The sequence below is a fragment of the Tauraco erythrolophus genome, chromosome 9, assembly GCF_009769465.1.
Source record: "Tauraco erythrolophus isolate bTauEry1 chromosome 9, bTauEry1.pri, whole genome shotgun sequence".
Lineage (NCBI taxonomy): Eukaryota > Metazoa > Chordata > Aves > Musophagiformes > Musophagidae > Tauraco > Tauraco erythrolophus.
This window is the reverse complement of record NC_141473.1, coordinates 38282482-38301020: the sequence shown is the minus strand read 5'-3', so window position 1 is coordinate 38301020 and position 18539 is coordinate 38282482. Positions and strand designations below refer to the sequence as shown.

At 54.6% G+C, this 18539-nt stretch overlaps 3 protein-coding genes and 1 non-coding gene across 4 annotated transcripts; 1 reads left to right on the top strand and 3 right to left on the bottom strand.

Moving 5' to 3' along the window:
* Positions 1–738: 738 nt before the first annotated feature.
* NPFFR1 (neuropeptide FF receptor 1) lies at positions 739–4814 on the bottom strand. The gene is made up of 4 exons (XM_086616734.1): positions 4763–4814; positions 2797–3093; positions 1883–1982; positions 739–1540 (listed from the first exon to the last, which is right to left on the bottom strand). Exons 1-4 carry the CDS (start codon positions 4803–4805, stop codon positions 739–741), a joined length of 1242 nt encoding a protein of 413 aa, XP_086472860.1. The 5' UTR covers positions 4806–4814.
* Positions 4815–6501: 1687 nt separating this feature from the next.
* On the bottom strand, positions 6502–14247 carry LRRC20 (leucine rich repeat containing 20). Its single transcript, XM_086616200.1, has 5 exons — positions 14097–14247; positions 12943–13092; positions 11433–11600; positions 9571–9585; positions 6502–6653 (listed from the first exon to the last, which is right to left on the bottom strand). The coding sequence occupies exons 1-5, from the start codon at positions 14176–14178 to the stop codon at positions 6502–6504; spliced, it is 567 nt and encodes a 188-aa protein (XP_086472326.1). The 5' UTR covers positions 14179–14247.
* An 840-nt stretch (positions 14248–15087) lies between these two features.
* Positions 15088–15159, bottom strand: TRNAE-UUC (transfer RNA glutamic acid (anticodon UUC)). Its single transcript has one exon. It is a non-coding gene; the product is annotated as a tRNA-Glu (tRNA).
* Positions 15160–15313: 154 nt separating this feature from the next.
* Positions 15314–16447, top strand: EIF4EBP2 (eukaryotic translation initiation factor 4E binding protein 2). Its single transcript, XM_086616762.1, has 3 exons — positions 15314–15452; positions 16090–16266; positions 16361–16447. Exons 1-3 carry the CDS (start codon positions 15314–15316, stop codon positions 16390–16392), a joined length of 348 nt encoding a protein of 115 aa, XP_086472888.1. The 3' UTR covers positions 16393–16447.
* Positions 16448–18539: the final 2092 nt, after the last annotated feature.

Sequence of the window (18539 nt, the reverse complement as noted above, 5' to 3'; positions counted from 1 at the left end):
CATGGCTTGGTCCAGCACATCATGGTGTGGTCCAGCATAGCCACAGCAGCATGGTGTTGCATGGTTCGGCATGGCATGGCTTGGTCCAGCACAGCATGGTGTGGCCCAGCATGGCCACAGCGGCACGGCGTGGCTTGGTTCAGAACAGCATGGGGTGATCACAGCAACATGACATTGCATGGTCTAGCTTGGCATGGTTTAGTCCAGCACATCATGGTGTGGTCCAGGATGGCCACAGCAGCATGGTATGGCATGGACCAGCATGGCCACAGCAGCGTGGCATTGCATGGTCCGGCATGGCATGGCTTGGTACAGCACGTCATGGTGTGGTCTGGCATGGCCACAGCAGCATGGCGTGGCTTGGTCCAGCACAGTGATGTGATCCAACAAAGGACCACATGGTTCTCCATGGTGTGGCCAAGCATGGCATGGGACAGCCCGTTCACACAGGTTCTCCCACACCACTCCCCATGCTCCCCAGCCACATGCCCTGGCTGGGGCTGGGTAAATGGGGTGCTGGCAGGGTACAGGGACCCGTGGTGCTGGGGGCTCAGCTGGTGGCCTCCCTCTGCCCCTTATCCAGGATGGCACTGCTGAGGGAAGTGGAGGAGCTGAAGCAGGGACATGGCATCAGCAGGACGCACCTTTATTTTGGTGACTCACGGCCCACGATGTGGCGAACCCCCACTCCCCACCCTGCAAGCCCTTGGTCCAGAGGTGCCCGGTGGCCATGGCTGCTCAGCCATCCCACGCAGGGACGCTGGTACGGCGAGGTGCCAGCGGCCCTGATTCGGAAGCAGGTGGCGAGTCGCTGGCCTGCGCCTGTGCGAAGACGCGGTTGCGGGTGCCGAAGAGGATCCCACAGCTGTGACTCCTGGGGACGTAGGGCCTGCGGTGGCGATGGCGGTGGGGCGAGCAGAAGGGGGCCCTGAAGGCCTCCTGGAAGCCCCGTCGGAAGTTCTCGTTGAAGTAGCCGTAGATGATGGGGTTGGCGCTGCTGTTGAAGAAGGCCAACCAGTGGGCAAAGGGGAAGACGTAGACAGTGACCAGGCGGAGCTGGCCCTCGCTCAGCTGCCCGTAGTCCATCAGCAGCATCAGTGTCCAGAGGGGCAGCCAGGAGAGGGTGAAGAAGAGGGCAACAATGATGAGCATGTTGATGACCTTGGCCTTCCTCCGGGACACCCTCCTCCCCTCTGGCTCCCCTTGGCCACGGTCAGGTGCCGCTGACTTGAAGAGCTTGAAGGCAATGCGGGTGTACATGACAACGATGAGGGCGAGGGGGGCCACGTAAATGTGGGAGAAGAGGACGGTGGTGTAGATCCTCCTCATCCCTGTCTCAGGCCAGGCCTCCCAACAGGAGTAAAGGGGATAGGAGTTATTGTAGGCATCCACCATGAAGTGGTGCTCCTCCCTAGTAACGGTCAGGGTGATGGCAGCGGGGCACATGATGAGCAGGGCCAGCACCCAGATGATGGCGATGGTCACCAGGGCTTTCCTCAGCGTCAGCTTCTGCCGGAAGGGGTGGACGATGCAGCGAAACCTGCGGGAGGGGCAGCCAGTGGTGGCTTTGGGCACCTGGTGGTGCCTGAGGAAGGAGAGTGGCCAGGACTCACGGGTGGGAAGAGAAGGTAAGGTGGGTTGCTCTTTACATATGGCTTTTGGTGGCAGAGATAGGTTGGGATCTCTCCAGCTTTGGTGTTTTCAGCCAAAGGTGGGGAAGGACACCTTGCTGGGATGCCCCGTGGACAGCTTTGTGGTCCTCCTAGAGAGATGGGTTACGCTCGTGATGCCTGCAGGGGGTTTCCCATGATGGAAAACTGCATGGGACATCTGAACACACTGAGGGGAAGCTCCACCCCCGTGCCCCCCAACACCGACATACCTCTCCACGGCGATGGCCACCAGTGTGAAAACAGAGGCGGAGACGGACATGCCCTGCACCAAGCCGCTCATTTTGCATGTGGCGTTGTCAAAGGGCCAACCTGCGAGGGGACACCGTGGAGGCTATAGGTGCCTTTGACTCAGCCAGGTCCATAGGCAGCTCTGTCTAGATGTCCCCATCCACCTTGTCGGTGGGGGGATGCTAAATCCTGCTCCTAAGGGGAGGGCCTGCATTTTTGGCTCATCCAGAGATGGCCTTTAGCAGTACAGATGCTTGGAGAAAACCCCTGGAATTGGTGAAAAAGATGCATATTACACTTCTTAGAAACTCAAGGAGCACCGTGGTTGTCATTTCTCCTACCCTTAAGTAGGGCTTGAGGTGTTATCACGGGGACCGACCTTGGGATCCTCAACCAGAAAGGCTTTCGTCTTGTTTCTTGACCCCAGTGCTACGGTGTTGGCCATAAATAAATTGCCTCCCATAATAAATAAATAAATAGAGACTCTGCCCCACGCCGCAGCTACACTCTGCCAGCAGTGCCAACGTCACCTTTTATCTTTGGAAAGGTCAACAGGCAGACCTGAGCCAGCATGGGAGAAGATCAATGCGAGAAGAGGGTTTTTTCGGTGTTACTTGGTGGAGAATGGCTGAACTTTAAATAAATATGTAAATGCAGTGTTAAGGTCATACTTATTTTTCCAAAAATGTTCAAAACCTCCAAAAAAAAAAAGGACTTTTCCCCCTAAAATAGTAGCTTTAAGTGAAATGATACCTTTCATCAGATGTGGTTGACTGGCCACCACCTGCCCTCCTCATCCTCAACCAAAAAATCACCCATGGGGTGGCCTCGTGTGGGGGGCAGAAGGTAGGTGATGTTCCCCACCGGTTTCTCTCCCCTCCGCTGCCCTGCTCACCCGTGATGAGGTTGTCCACCAAGGTAGTGGGCATGCAGAAGATGCCCACCAGCAGGTCACTGATGGCCAAGTTGAGGATGAACATGTTGGTGACCGTCCGCATCTGGCGGTTCTTCATCACGATGAAGCACACCAGGATGTTGCCGATCATGCACATGAGGAAGATGAAGGTGTAGGCCAGGATGAACATGGCAGCCACGGGGGAGGAGTGCTGGTAGTACGCCGAGAAGGTGTAGTTCTCCCTCAGGAGGTGGCTCTCGCTTGCGGTGGAGTTGGGCCAGCTGCCGTTGGAAGGGCCTAGGGAAGGGAAAGCAGGAAAATGAGGCTGGAAGAGGATAAAGCCGTTATTCCCTTCGGTTCTCAATGCCCTCGGAGGTGGGTTTTTGTATTTATACCAGTGCCCAGCCTGGCCAGGATGTGTCCTGCTGGGATCACCTTGGTATACCCCAACAAGTCTCCTCCTTGTTGGGTTACCCAGCCCAGCTGCATTGGGCTATGCAGCACCTGAATTATTATTTTATCTCATAATTATCATTTTATATCATCATTATTTTATGTCATCATTATTATTTTATATAATCCTTATTATTTATGCCATTATTATTCTGTGTCATTCTTATTTTATATAATTCTTATTTTGTGTCATTACTATTTTATAGAATTATTATTTTATGTCATTCTTATTCTACACCATCCTTATTTTATGTCGTTATTCTGACGAGGAACTAAAGCAGCCCAGAAGACCTCCTGTTCTTCCGAGATTTTTTTAGAGCTGATGCAAGGAAGAGAAATCCATACCCGGACACCGGCTGCGTGGGAGCCGTGTCCGTGCGGTCCCCGGCACGGCACCCTGAGATCATCCCTGCTCCCAGGTACCTGCTCCTGCTTCTCCTTGTGCTTGAGGTTTGCAATTTGAGATCTCCTAAAATCTTCTCCCCGGCAAAGCCGCGGTACCCGAGGGAGATGGGTTGGGGCAGAGGAGACCCTGCCCTCCGCTTACATATTAATTGATAATTATACATAATTATGATTATTATCTGGGACCCTGAGAGCTTCTGACGGAGCAGGGGAGGATGGCATTTTGTCGCTGCCAAGGGGGAGCGGGGCTGTGCAGCACCCACTCTGGGGTGCCCCCAGCTCTACGCAGTCAGGGACGTGGGAGCTGCCTGCAGCGATGACGGGACTTACTCCAGCTAAACCCAGGCTGGAATTTTAAGATGAGAAAAGGCATATTTTGGCTTTAAGGTCAGCCCCACTCTGCGAAAGCACTGCAAAGCTGCTGCATGGTGGGCGGCCGTTTCGTCCCCCCATCCCTGTGCCATGCTCAGCTTGCCAGCCAAGATGCTTTTCCCAGCTGCCGGGACCACCGGCTTCCCCAAAGGGAAGGCCCTGGTCAGTCTCTATACCCTTGTTCTGGGCACAGAATTTGGCCAAACACGTTTCCAGCGGGGTTTCGGAAAGCCGCTGGGGAGGTCCACAGGCACGGCAGACGGAGCTCGTGCGAGAGGCGAGGAAGCTGGCAGGGCTGGTGGGGCCGGCACCAGCCAGCATCGTTAGCAGGTACCACAGCGAAGACTGTAACGAGATTGCCCGAAACCTGCAATATTAAGCCCGAAACTTTGCCTGACTTTATCTTTTTGGGCTGCCATGCCTCGCGGCATTAGCGGGCGGTGGGTGTCCTAGGGATGAGGGATGGCAGACGGTTCCAAAAGCGAGGAAAGGAGATATGAGGGGCTGCTGAGCACCCGGGTCGGTGCCGGATGGATGGAGGCATCTTCCGTTCGGCGCTGACATCTCGGACGTGGTGACAAGGGGATGGGGGACGAGGACAATGGACCACCCGCCTGGCTGTGGGAAAGCGCGGTAGGGAAAGGCTGGGCTGGTGGAATAGAGGTCTGGGGAGGATGGGAGGGGCTGGACACCTTTTTTTGGGAGAAAATCAAAGAAATCAGGGCTCAGTACTCACCTCCGCCGGCCCGGCCCGGCTCCGGGGGCTGCATCAGCGGCATGCAAGCAGGGGGAGGTCTGCACCGGGGGAGGTGGGAGGGGGGGACTTTGTCCCTGTCTCCCCCGGTCTCCCCTGCCCGGAGCTGAGCCCCGGTGCTGTACCGCGGTGCCGGTGCTGCCGCGCTGGTTGCGGCTGCTCGCAGGCTGCAGCGGGGAGGGGGGGGCGGCGGGGGGTAGGGGGACAGGGACAACCTCCCATCACCATGGATACCAGGGTACCCGCACGCATCACCCCCTCCCCACGCCTGAGACAGGGGTGGGGGGCAGCCCACGGGAGGCAAGGAGAGAGCCGGAGTGGGTCTGGTCCGTGGGGAGGGTCAGGGTCTGTGTCCCCATTGCCACCTCCAAGCTGGTGGCCGGTGTCCCCAGCGGTGCTCCTGCCTGTCCTGGAGTGGGGGGGAAAGCACGCTGGGGACCCCAACACGAGTAGGGAGGACCCCCGTCCTCCACCCCGTGTAAATTACCCACGCGTGGGGGAAAAGTGGGATGGTCCTTAGGGATGCTCGTCCTGGCCCGAAGCTGCTCCGCTTGACTCCAGCTCCTCCATCAGCACCAACGGCAACAACCCCCCTTCTCTTACCACGGTCTTTTACCAAAGTTCGGCTTTGGCAAGTCGAGAAGTCCAATATTTCCAGGATTAACCATTCCTGGCTGCCCCCGGCCAGCCCACACCATTGGGAGGCGTTTGTCCCTTAACAACACGAAGGAGCAAACATGGGAGACATTTAAACACGGCATTTTGAGACAAATACCTGCCATTTCTCCCCAGAGTGTCTTTGCAGCTCCTAAGGGACACGAGCGTGGCTGGCAGTGGCCTCCCTGCCACCAAGGAGCTGCTCTCCCTGGGCCGTATCCTGAGCCCCGCAGCCCATTTCTTCCTCGGAGAGAAAGCAGCGCATCTTGAAGACCCCCAGCACCCAGGAGGTGGGTGCACGCTTCTGGGGACACCCATAGGGTGAGCAGCACGCGGGGACGCACTGACACTGGGTTGCTTTGAGTTCCGCAGTGAAAAACCGTGGGGTAAAAAAAAAAAATCTCCTTGGGAAAAAAAAAATAATTTCTCTGGGAAAATCCAGAGAAATACTGCTCAGGTTTGGGGAGAATCCAGCTGGAGGTGTCAGCGTGAGCTGCAGCAAGCATCCATGGGGATCTGCAAAGGGGCTTCTTTAGGAGAAGACAACCCATAACTCACAAATTTAGCAAATACAAAAAAACCCACAACCACATGTAACAGGAAAACATTTAATCAGGCATTTGGCACGTGGCCATGTCAGCAATTCAAGGGAGAGCCCTTACAGCCACAGGGATGTCCCTCACCCTCCCAGCCCTGGACCAGGGCAGCAGGTGTTACCTATCACCGGGCAGGCAGGATGGATGCAGCCGAGCATCCAACTCCCCCAGTTTTACCCAAACCTCACACATCCCAGCTCCACTTCCTCCCCAAGCGCTTGGCAAAACACAAAGCAGGAGATTCCCCAGCTCAGGAGCTGGCAGAGTCATCCCTTTGCGGAGGAGCCCGGCTGCTTGCTTTTTATTAATGGAGAAAATTAAAAAAAAAGAAAAAGGACTGGCTGCCTCACTGCGGGTTTGGGATAGAAACAGCGGCGTAGCAGGGACCGACCTCAGCCAAACTGCTCTCGCAAGCGGTCAGCCCTCGGGAGAGCTCGCCCGGCTCCGCACGGGCACCCCGAGACCCCCTCATGGTTGGGGGACGGGCTCCTCCGGTGACAGCAGCAGGTCGAAGGGGACGAGGGGCCGGACGAGCAGCCGAGCCTCGGGGCCGACGGGGTTCTCCCGCAGGTTGAGGCTCCGCAGCGATGCCATGGAGGCCAGTTTCTCCACCGGCACCTCTGCAAAAGAGAGCACCGAGGTGAGCATCCGTCCCGTGCCAGGGAATTTGGAGCAGAAGGGGCAGAAAACCACCGGTCTCCAGGCTTTTATCGAACCAGAAACGTAATAAAATATTAAATTCTGTCATTACTCAAGCAAATGACTTGGCCAGGTGCAAACACCAGGATTTTAAATGTAGATATTGCCCTCCAGTTCTCCCAGTCCTACAAAAACACAACCCTGCTGGGGTGTTAAACTGGTTTTCAAAGACTTATTCCCTTATTTTATTACCAGTGTTGCAATGCCCAAGAACATTATTCCAGGGTAACAGGAGAGCTCGTGCTCTTTGCCCTTGCTGGACAGGCTGCAAAATGGCTCTCAGCCATTCCCGAGCACTCTCCAATTTTGCAATTTCCGTGAATTCAGGTGTTTTCCTTTCTAAAAAGTTTCTAAAGGAAACGCTTTTTACATTCAAAAAAGGTGCAGGTCTCATGGATGGTCCCAACGTGAATCCACTGAGAGCAGAGGAACAAGACCAGTACAAAAACCGAACCGTTAAGATCACTAAAAGATGAGAGATTTAGCTTTTTTGTTACAAATCACCGTATTTTGGGCTCGAAAAGCCCACCTGCCTGAGTTTACCAACAACAGTTTCTTCTTAACTTGGCCACCGAAATGACGAGAGCCTTTTATATCCACAGCTCTGATTTCTTCTGCCAGTGCTCGGAGGAGAATCGTGGTGTTGCAATTAGAGCTGGGCAAGTGATTACACAATTTTTAAACCATGAAACTTCTTTTATGCTGGAAAAAGACTCAAACACCTCAATGGCTTTTTTCTTTCCCCTCCAGAGAACGGTGCTGTTCTCTGTAATACACATTTCTTAGCAGCACGTCTCATCAGGCTGAGCTCCACATGGATTTTTTTTTTGTGTACCTCTTCGTTATGGTGGATTTGTTCACCACCACTCCTCCTCTATCATTTTGCTTTTTTATTTTTCCCCTTGCTGCATAAAAATCAATATTTTTTTTGATAGATTTTCCTGGTTAATGATCTTCTAAGGCTATGCAGAGTGATAAACCCCCACTTTGCTTAAATTTAGTGAATCAAGAAAAGTCTTTTTAGGAAGCAAACCTTGCCCAGGGTGGGAACAGCCCAGCTCTGCAGCTTAATTCCAGGTAAGGAGCAGTGACTCACCCTCAGCATGAAACAACAGGCAGGGCACGTGGTGCAGCCTATAGATATATGGCCGTGCCACCAACTCCTCTATAAGCAACCCAAAGCATCACTTGCCAGCTCCCCAGTAGATAAGACACTGGTGTTTGAGCCTGAATTATTCATGCTGGCTTCAGCAGTTAAGAAAAAAAAGAGGAAAAAAGGCTCTTTTGTAATTAAAGCAAACAGTAATTTTCTCCGATCAGAATAGGATAATAAGGGAGTAAAAAACCCAGCTCCTTCAGATGAAAGGGTTTGCTGAGGCACTGGGTAATGAACATTAACAGCCCCGAAGGTCTCGCAGCCACGTACGGCTGCAGATTGAAAGGGGGGAAGGACCCCACTCAGCTCAGGGGAGCTGCTTCTCAGTCACGTTTCGGCATTACCCGCATCCTTCGGTGGCCACCAGCTCCTGCCAGCCTCCTCCAAGCCTACTCACCAGCTCCTCTGCAGCTGTTGAGGAAGATGCATTTTCCATGCCATTATCCCAAATTAAGAGCAGGTCTCTGATGCTCAGGAGGAGAAAATGAGCACCAGTTGCCCCCAGCAGCGACCTGCCCAGCCTTGGTCACAGTCTCCAGCATCCCCCCCTTGCTGTCTCAATGATTAAACTGTTAATCAAGGAATAAGGGAACAAGAAACTGAAGCTTCAGGCACCAGAAACCCCTACAGACTTGGGAGCTGAAAATGCTAATTTGATATCACTCTAATTAGCAGGGAAGGAGTTAAAAGCAGTGACATTAATACATACCTAATTACACTCTAGGGTTAAGAGCTCCTTGAGATAAAAAGGGCAGTTCAATGTCTCCTTTCGGAGCCCACAGACTCCAGGCAGGCATTAATTAATCTCCTTTCATTCCTCTCTCCCTTTCACTGGAAAACATTACCTACCATCTCCAGTTCAATGTGCCTTGATAGGTGACTCAGCCTTCTTTCAGCAGGTGCTTTTAATCTGGTTCTCAGCCCTGCTATCAGCTCCTTCAGCATCACCAAGAGAGCAGAGGAGGACAGGCAGGACCAGGAACAGTACATGGCTGCAGCAGCAGCACCAAACCCAAACTATTGAGTGGTCAAGGCCAGGCTGGACAAGGCTTTGAGCAACCTGGTGTAGTGGAAGGTGTCCTTGTCCATAGCAAGGGGTTGGAACTAGATGATCTTGAAGGCCCCTTCCAACTCAAACCATTCTATGGAACTAGATGGTCTTGAAGGCCCCTTCCAACTCAAACCATTCTATGGAACTAGATGGTCTTGAAGGCCCCTTCCAACCCAAACCATTCTATAGAACTAGATGATCCTGAAGGCCCCTTCCAACCCAAACCATTTCTATGATTTGTAACCTACTTGCTAACAGAGAAAGCCACAGCCTTTCCCCAAGCTCCATATTCCATCTATGGTCTGTAGAGCAGCCTCCCCTTGCCTTTTATCTGGAGCAGGGTCCTCAACTCGTTACTGGGCTAACTGGGGCAACCTGGGTCCCAAATTATAAAAGGCAGCAAAACACACCCCCTTCCCCATGTTGAGCTAGCTGAAGGTGTGCAGGTACTGCTGCTAGAGAGCAGCACCAGGGTGAATTTTCAGGTGCCTTAACAGCTTCTCCAAGGATATGCCAGTTACTCCTCATGAGACCCTGCTGCTAAAATATGGTCTTCAGCCAGTTTTGGTGGGTGAGTTGTCTCACTACTTTTGAGGTAGTGAGGAAAAGAGAAGATGCTATCTCCTACAGCCTGGCCCAAGATCTCCTGGGGTGAAACAAGTGGCCTGCTGCCATGTTCCTGTGTGCTAAAGGGCTCAAATCCTACTTGGCTGTTGAGGAAAATTAAAATTAGTGCTGGTTAAATTCAAGCTGATGGGTTCTCCTTAATTCTTCTTCTCCTGTTGTGCCAGGCTAGTGTGGGAGGAAAAAATGCATATAAATACAAACTCATAAATAATATATAAAACTGTATTAGCATGTAAAAATGTGTGTGTATATATATATAAAAAATGCAAATGCATGTGCATGTAATTGGCGCCAAGGCTCATCCCACAGCCTGGCTGCAAGCTCCTGGGGAGCTCCCAGAAGGTGAAACTGAGGATGAGATGCTTTTCCAAGGATTTGAACTGCTCTAGCTCTGGGGATGCTCTGGTCCCTGGGAGGCTATTGCACATGGGAGCCCAGGAGGTGTTGGGGAAGGTGCCTGGGAATGATGCTATTGCCCAAACTTTTGTTTCCTTGTAAAAATGAGCTGTGACACCCCTGGCTTCCTAATTTCTACCTCTTCTCTTTCCAGAAAATGTGTGAACTGGGCTGATCTTACCCATTTCTGCAGCCAGAAAGCATCATGCTCGTAACTAAGGTATGTCACTGAAACATTTTAGCTTAGAATTGCTAATTTCTAACATCCTATTATTTTTTCTGAGTCTGATAACAGTAGCTGAGGGGAGCCTGGCAGGAGGTGACCAAGCCTGGCAGCCGCGTTTTCTAGTTGCCCTCTCCCCTGGGATGAAGCCAGCTGGGTTCAACCCTTGATGTATCCTATCATCCCTGCATTTAAGCTGGGGAAAAATGTGACAAAAAGCTGTCTTCCCTTCCTGCTGCAGCCTGCTTGCACAAAATAAGTGGGAAATAGAAAGTTTGGAGACCTTGGCTCCTGCACTGAGTCTGATTGAAGTTGGCCAATTAAGCTTAAATAGCGATTGAGGGAATTAGGAGTGAGACAGCTCTCTCCAGGAGGCTGGAGAGAGAAAAAAGAGATGAGGAAAAACCCATGTCTTTCCCTGGCTCTCACGGAAGCGATGTTCAATAGCTTGTGTTTCTACGTGCCTGGCCAGGGAGCAGCTGATGCTGCTACTAAAATTCATGTTGCAGGGAGCAGCTTTCCTAGCAGCAGCTGAAGCCATCCCAGATAAAACAGGAAAAGCGAGCGGACTGGATACTTGCCTCCCCGGGGATCCGTGCGGGCTGTGGGGTGCTCCCGCCTGGGCTCTTTGAAAACTCCATCTTAAATAAATCCCCTTTTATCTACGTGCAACAGCTGCCTCTTTTGCCTGGCTTGCAGGGACTCCAAAGACTTCAGCTTTGTGCATCAAAGATTTTCTTCCAACTGCGGGGTCGGGGGGCCGAGTGGCTCTTACCGCCCCTTTAATGTCATTTTTTTAGGTAATTTTGTAGTGTTACAGCTCCTCTTTGAAACATCCAGGTGAGCTTGTGCCCTTACTTTGCCTGGCAGCAAATATCCCAACCCAGCATCCTTGGGGTCAGCCAAGAGTAGAGCAGCCAGCTCCTGCAGGTGTGTCTATATTTTTTTATTAAATCTGGTGATTTTGGAGTCACAGCTGGTGCTCTGTGGGAGCCATATTCCAGTGTGGTGAATGGGGCAGCTTGAATGGGGCTTGATTCCTCCTCCGCACTCATGTGCCTTTCCCCCTGCCAAATCCATGCTGCTTTTACTGGATCACTAAGCCATCCCTTGGCCCACCTGCGCCTGCAGCGGATGGTGGACCACGAGCAGAGCTTGGAGCCAGCATCCCTCCACGCCCAGGGATGCGGATCGGCATCACAATGCTCATCCTCACCTCTGGTGAGGGGGAAAAAGGTCCGTCTCACCTGTGATCTCATTCTCTTCCAAGTCAATGGTCTCCAGGGTGGTGACGGCAGCAAGGGGTTCGGGGAAGCGCCGAAACCTGTTGCGGGAGAGGTTGATGGCCCGGAGGTGCAGGAGGGAGGTGACCTCCTCGGGCAGGCGGTGCAGGTAGTTGCCTGCCAGGTTGAGTTCTGCGTTTCAGAGAAGAGAGAAGTGGGGGAAAAAGATGGGAAAGCTAATTAATGCATAGCTTAATTTGCAGCCTCTCTTCTCTGTGGGCTGCTGGGTCCGGAAATGAGCTTCCTCCTCTGAAAATGGGATTTTTGTTTTGCTTATCTCCATGGTTTGCCATTGTACTTTTGCCTGCTGTGAATACTGCTTGTAGGAGGGATGTTTCTTGGCTTCCTTGGGCTCTCCTAATGAAAAATGGGCTTTTCCTAATGAAACCCATGCAGCGTTTTGCAAGCCCTGGCTGTAGAAATAAGCAAAACTTCTTCGTGAAGTCAGAGTGATGGACATTTGTCATGGCTTAATACTAGTTTTTTACCTTTTTGTGCCTGAACCCCTTTGAGGTATAAACGGTGGTGTAAGAAATGTATTTATATGCCAAAAAAAATTATCTATTATACCAAGTTCAAGTCTGTGATGCTTTTTCCCCCCTAAGAAATTAGCTCCTGTGGGGTGGGGAGCCAGACTCTTTTATGAAAGTCCATTAGTTATGGGGACAGACACCCCGAATCCCGCTGTGCCGGTGCCCTTCTCCAGTGACACAGGGCTTTCTGCTCTATAAATACTCATGCAAGCCGCCCTGCCCTTGCTAATACCTGGTATTTATAGGTCCTGCCTTATTCAGGCTGGTGCAATGCTGTCTCCAACCCTGGGGCATCTCTCCCCTGCAACAGCCCTGCTGAGGCCCGGCACATTCATCACTGGAGTGATTTGTTCACTAGTGGATTGAAACCCTTGCTGAGAAACGAGACCATTTTTGGTTTTCCTCCCCCTCAGGGCTTGCCGTGCTGTCTAGGAAATGAAAATTGATTTCCTTTGCTCAACATGCCTTCTGCAGCCTGAATACCCCATCTCTGCCATGCACCATTCTGTCCAGGCTGCCTTTCCCGTCCTCCTTCATCCCCAGTCCCATCCTTGGAAGGGAGCTGGAGGATGACGAGTGACCCTTCAGCAGTGGCCATGCTGCTGCAAGTGCCTGGGGGTGGCAGGGCATGAGTTTGGGAGGGTGGGTGAGAGCAAAACCAGTGCTCCCTTCCTGCAAGGGCTGGAAAGGTAAATAAAAATGGATTTTTGGGGTCTGAACTAGTGGAAAAAGTAAATAAAAATGGACTTTTGTGGGTCTGAACTAGTGCTTGGAATGAGGTGTGAGTGCAGAGGAGCAAAAACTGTGGTGGGGAACCTCTCTGGTGCTGACCACCCATCTGCAGCAGCCCTGGGGGGGGGGGGGGGGGGGGGGGGGGGTGTCTTTGCTGGGTCCTGGGGGTTTGGAAGTGGCTCTTGTGAAGCCGTGGGGCTGTCCCTTACCTCTCAGCTGGCTGAAGGTGGTGACGAACCGGCTGGTGATGGACTTCAGCTCGTTGTTTGCCAGGGAGATGCAGTGGATCCCCTCAGTGACGCTTCTCATGGCTTTGTAGATGCCAACGGGGAAGGCGATCAGCTTGCAGTTGGCCAGATCTGCCCCCGGGAGAGACCCAGGCACCTTACAACGCACCCAAACTGGGATGGAGCAATGCTTTCCATCTTGTTTTCCACCCCTTCATGCTCGATTTGCCCATCTGGGTGCTGCTGCCCATGTCCCCTGCCTGGCTCCTCTCTGTTGCAGGGACCTTTGCCATCACCTACGCAAGCACCAATAGTTCGTTCCCATCAGCGATGCTGAGGCTGTTCTGCATTGGGGTGCATGGAGAACCCTGAGCGGGATGGGAATGGGGCAAGGCTTTTCCTGGCTGGGTTTCTCATGGTGATGGGCAACAAGGAAGGGAAAAAGATAGCTTTTTGTTGCCTGTCAGTGGATTTGGCTGCTATTCTCACCTATTGGCATTTCTGGTTTGCTCCAAGTCATTCCTGTGTTTCCCATCGCGGGAGATGCCAGGGGGTGGGAAAGCCTGTATCCTGATCTCGTGATGCCCACCTCCAAGCCATAAGAGGGGCTGTGCAAGCTCGGTCCTCCCCAACTTATTGTCTGGCACGGGAGGACATGGAGAGGCTGAGCAATGAAGCTCCGGCTCTCAGTGTATTCCAGTTTATACCCCGGGACTGGGAATCCAGCACGAATAAAAATGAGCTGCTTTCATCTCTCTCTTTTGATGAACCATGCGTGGGCCTCAGATATTAACTAGAAACAGGGAAATCGGGGAAAAACACAAATCTGACAAGATGACAAGGGGAAGGGTCTGGCTCCTGCCATCCCTTGCGATGAGAGATTTTTATCCCTAGGGTATCTCATGGGATTTACGTGCCATTGCTGAGAACCCACTCCAACTTTGGGGCAGCTGGGAGGCCTTTGGGGGAGTCTTTCCCTTCCCAGGGGTGTGGGAGCCTTGGGTGCAGCACCCAGAGAGGGGAGCTGACAGCTTTTTTTTTTTTAAATCGTGGCAGCAAAAAATAGAGCCCTGCTACCAGACACCTGATCCTTCTCCGGGCCCCGAGCAGGAGCCGAGCCGGAGCGCCGGGCTTACCCAGGGAATCCGTTTTGTTTTCCACCGTGTCGTTGACCTTCCTGGCCACCCGGGCCACCGCCTCCCCCATCCTCTTCTGCATGCGGGCGCCCGGTCCCGCTGGGGACGCGCTTCGGCCAGGGGGATCCACGGTGGGAGGGAGAAACCAACCGCTCCGGCTTCTTGGGAGAGAGGTGCTAAAAATAACCGGCGGGATCAGTGTTCCCAGGGGAGGGAGGGAGGGAGGCTGTGCTGAGGCTGGCATGGCCCTTGGGGTCTGAGATTCCCAACTTTCCAGGATGGGATATGGAAATACATTGCCTTTCCTGGTATGAAATATGGGGATACATCCACTTTTCAGCATGGTATGTGGAGATCCATCCATTTTCCAGGATGGGATATAGGGATACATCCCCTTTCCTGGTATGAGATATGGGGTTACATCCCCTTTCCAGGATGGGATATGGGGCTACAGCCCCTTTCCTGGTATGAGACATGGGGTTATATCCCCTTTCTAGGATGGGATATGGGGTTACAGCCCCTTTCTGGTATGAGATATGGGGATACATCCCCTTTCCCAGATGAGATGTGGGGATATGTGCCCTTTCCAGGATGGCATATGGAGATACACCCACTTTCCAGGATGGGATGTAGGGATACATCCCTTTTCCTGGTATGGAATATGGGGATACATCCACTTTCCATGATGGGATATGGGGACGCATCCTCTTTCCCAGTGATCAGGGCACAGGATTCTCAACTTTCCTGGATGGTACTTTGAGATGCGGGGGTGCATCCCCTTTCCGGGTGATGCGGGGGCAGCGTAGCCCTTGGGAATGCGGGATTCCCAACTTTTTGGCTATGGGGAACGCACCCCCTTTCCTGGTGACCTCGATCAGCTCGTCTTAGCCAAAACATTTCGACAGAACGAGCCTCGGACACGCCGGGACGGGCAGCAGAAGACGGTGACCCCCCCAAAAAAAAAAAAAACAAAGCCAAACCAACCCCGTTCTTCCCACGCCGGGAGTCGAACCCGGGCCGCCTGGGTGAAAGCCAGGAATCCTCACCGCTAGACCACGTGGGAGGGCGCGGGCAGCGCCGCCCGCCCCCGCGCCTGCCCCCTGCCGGCGGCGGGCGGAGCGCCGTGAGGCGGCGGGAAGGGGCGGGCGGGCGGGCGGGGCGGGGGGAGGCGGCGCCCGCTCCGCGCCCGCCTCCGCGGGGGACAATAGCGCGGGGCCATGTCGTCCGCCGGCGGCCGCCAGCCCAGCGAGAGCCGGGCCATCCCCACCCGCACCGTGGCCCTCAGCGACGCGGCTCAGCTCCCCCCGGACTACTGCACCACCCCCGGCGGCACCCTCTTCTCCACCACCCCGGGAGGTAAAGCGCCGCGGCGGACCGGGGCCTGCGGGGCGGCGGGGGAGCGCTCCCGCCGCCCGCCCGCCTCGCCAAACGCCGCCTATCGCGCCCATGTCGCGCACGTAGAGCGCCTGCCGCGGGCGCTTTGAGCGGGGTGTTAGTATTTTTCCGCCCCCGCCACGGCGGGGGAGGGGGGGGTGGGGTGGCAACCGGCCCCGGTGGGACGTGGGCACTGGGGGCTCGCCGCCTCGCGGGGTGTCGGCAGCGAGGGGACGCCCCGCTTGGACACCCCGGGGCCGGAGCATCCCCCCCCCTCCTCGATCCCCAGGGGAGACGTTTCGGGGTGCTGGGTCCGTTCGGCATCCCCGGGATGCGTTCGCCACCCCTGCCATGAGTTTGCGAGCGCCCGAGGACAGCTGGTACCCAGGTGCCGTCGGGGGTGTTTATCCAGCTCCGAATTATCGCCCGCCGTGCCCAGATAAGAGCGGGCAGAGCCGTGGCGGCGGCAGCACGAACCCCCCCTGCCCTCCCCGCCTATCCTTGGGCTGTTGTGGAGGTCCTTGGCCACCGCACCCGTCCTGCCGGGAGACTCCTTCCGCAAACAAGCGCTACCGAGCCGGATCCCACCCCAAATCCTCCTCTTCTCCCCCTCCGCCAGGCACCCGGATCATCTACGACCGCAAGTTCCTGCTGGACCGTCGCAACTCCCCCATGGCCCAGACCCCGCCTTGTCACCTCCCCAATATTCCCGGCGTCACCAGCCCCGGCTCGGCCGGCGAGGAGCCCAAAGCAGATGCCAACAGCCTGAACCACCAGGAGGGGAAGCCATCCATGGGTAAGGGACCCCCTCCACGGGATGGGATGGGGGGATTTGGAGTGGGGGGTGACTCCCCCCCCCTTCCCTAATGCTTCTCCTCGCCTCTCCCCAGGAGACGACGCTCAGTTCGAGATGGATATCTGAGCGGGAACCACGGAGAGGCAGCAACTCCCCAGCCCTGTGCACACCCCATTCGGCTTAGCAGGATCCGTCCCGGCGAGGCGGAGGCAGCAGCCGGTCCCTGCCGGCATCTCCCTCCCCGCTCGCCTCCCCCTTTCTTCCTGGGGAGCGCGGCTCTGGCTTCTCCCCCTTCACAGGTGACCGGTCCTAGCGTGTGCCGGACGGAGCGTCCCTTCTGGATCCGGCCCTATTCCTCCTCCTCTGCCCGCCTGATCTCCACCGGGCTTCTTTTTAAAACATCCCTTTGCCTCTTCTACTGCCTCATACTCCGCTCTCCCAAAAAAAAAACAACCCTCCCATTACGCCAGACCTCCCGTTGCTGGCAGCTTGGTGGTCCGGAGCTGCGTCACCCCCTTTACCCCTTCTCCCACAAAATTTGGGCAGCCTCTCGGGAGGAGGTGGAAAGCATCGCTCCTGAACCCGAGTGCCTGCTTGCACCCCGGGGAGGGGGTTTTTTTTGGCTCCCCTTGGGACCTGCTGGCGTTTGGGGGAGGATAGCGTTGGCAGCCCGTTCCCTTCGGTGCTCCAGGGTCCCGCATCCCTCTCCTACCCGGATATCTTCCGTCTCAGCCCTTCAACCGGGGGCTGCGTCCCCCACCCACCAGCCAGGACTCAGAGCCACGTAGCCATATGTTACAAAAAAAAAACCACCCTCGCTTTTATTTTTTTGGTACTAAAAAAGGGGCACTTTACCGGCAACGCTTCTTTTTTTGGGCTGAGGACGAGTGCTTCCGGAAAAGTGCTTTCTAGTGCTTTTTTGTTGTTGTTTTTTAAATCCCCCCCCCTCCTTTAAAATGTGAATAATACAGGAGCGAAATCCCTCGGTGCTGTTGGATGTCTCAGGAATAGCTGGGTGCCCGGAGAGGGTGGGGAACGCGGGCTGAGACGCTGCAGGGATGCGATGCTGCGGCCGGAAGCGTGGCAGCTGCACCCCGGGCACTCCGGTTGCAGGATGCTGGTGCCGGTGTCACCCTCCACTTGCTTTTCGTGCCGACATTTCCCCCGCATAAAGGGTTTCCATGTTAAACTCCATGCCAGCCTGGCACAGCGTGGCCATCCTGCCTGTGCCTGGCATCTTGGAATCCCTCCGGAGACGGGATTTATTTTATTTTTCCCTCTCTGGGTGTGCCTCTCGCCTTGAAGAGCCATGTTTGGTGAGGGCGTGCGTGACGGGGGACCCCCTAATTATTTTATTTTATTTTTTACTGCCTGTCGGGAGGCACCGACAGCCTCGCAACCTTCTCAAGTGCCATTTTATCAGCACCCCCCACCTGAGTGCCTGCTCCATCCATCCTCCCTCCCTCACCGGGGGTCCCCCCCTACCCCGGTACCCAGCCCTGGGGACCTGTCGCCTGCCGGGGCAGCGGCTCCATGTGCTGGGGACGGATAACGTCCCACGCCGGTGTTCCCGCCGCGGGCTTTGTGCACTTTCCGTCCGGTAATTTATTTCTCTAGGTATGTTTGGCGCCGGTCGGCGCGGCGGCTGGTCGCGAGGTCCCATCTTCCACCCCCTTTTCTTACGGCGTGGGAGGTGCTGCCGCTTGTTTTTGGGGGGGGGGGAAAGCAAAAAAAAAAAAAAGCAAGGGATTGGGACATCTCTTCCGTCTTTTCCCTTGCCTGGGTAGCGCTTGGTGGGACGTTGCCAGCCGCCGTGGGCGCACGAGTGAGTGAGTGCAAGTAGAAATATGTATATGCGTGTGGGTGGGTGGTGATAAGACACACACAAATATATATATTATATATAAATAAATATATTTTCCTTAAAGCGAAGATCCTAGGAGGTCTTTTAGGCCCTCGGATCGAGGGAGTGGCAGGGGCAGGGGGTGAGGACATCCTTTGCCACCGCGGACGCAGGGACCCGGCGCCTTCGGCGCAGCCGCTCGGTTCGGGAAACCTGCTCTCCAAGCCGAAAACAAAAATAGAGAATAGAAAATATCCAAGGACGACTCAACTTACGGACAGGAGCCGGAGGGAAACCACTTCTTTTTTTTTTTTTTTTTTCTTTTTTTTGTCCCTTAATGCCCCCTTTCCCGACCTCCTTTTGTCTCCGTTCCCCATCCCAGCGATTTTTCTCCCGGTTCTCTTTTTATAAAAAAGCGGGCTCGGGGCTG

Excerpts from the sequence above, each read along its gene's own strand:
- LRRC20 (XM_086616200.1), bottom strand. The coding sequence starts at position 14,178 with ATGCAGAAGAGGATGGGGGAGGCGGTGGCCCGGGTGGCCAGGAAGGTC. Across the intron at positions 13,093-14,096 it reads AAACAAAACGGATTCCCTGG|ATCTGGCCAACTGCAAGCTG; the intron begins GTAAGCCCGGCG and ends TCCCGGGGGCAG. Across the intron at positions 11,601-12,942 it reads CACCTTCAGCCAGCTGAGAG|AACTCAACCTGGCAGGCAAC; the intron begins GTAAGGGACAGC and ends TCTGAAACGCAG.
- EIF4EBP2 (XM_086616762.1), top strand. The coding sequence starts at position 15,314 with ATGTCGTCCGCCGGCGGCCGCCAGCCCAGCGAGAGCCGGGCCATCCCC. Across the intron at positions 15,453-16,089 it reads CTTCTCCACCACCCCGGGAG|GCACCCGGATCATCTACGAC; the intron begins GTAAAGCGCCGC and ends CCCCTCCGCCAG. Across the intron at positions 16,267-16,360 it reads GGAGGGGAAGCCATCCATGG|GAGACGACGCTCAGTTCGAG; the intron begins GTAAGGGACCCC and ends GCCTCTCCCCAG.
- NPFFR1 (XM_086616734.1), bottom strand. The coding sequence starts at position 4,805 with ATGCCGCTGATGCAGCCCCCGGAGCCGGGCCGGGCCGGCGGAG. Across the intron at positions 1,983-2,796 it reads GGTGGACAACCTCATCACGG|GTTGGCCCTTTGACAACGCC; the intron begins GTGAGCAGGGCA and ends GTCCCCTCGCAG. Across the intron at positions 1,541-1,882 it reads GTGGCCATCGCCGTGGAGAG|GTTTCGCTGCATCGTCCACC; the intron begins GTATGTCGGTGT and ends CCCCTCCCGCAG.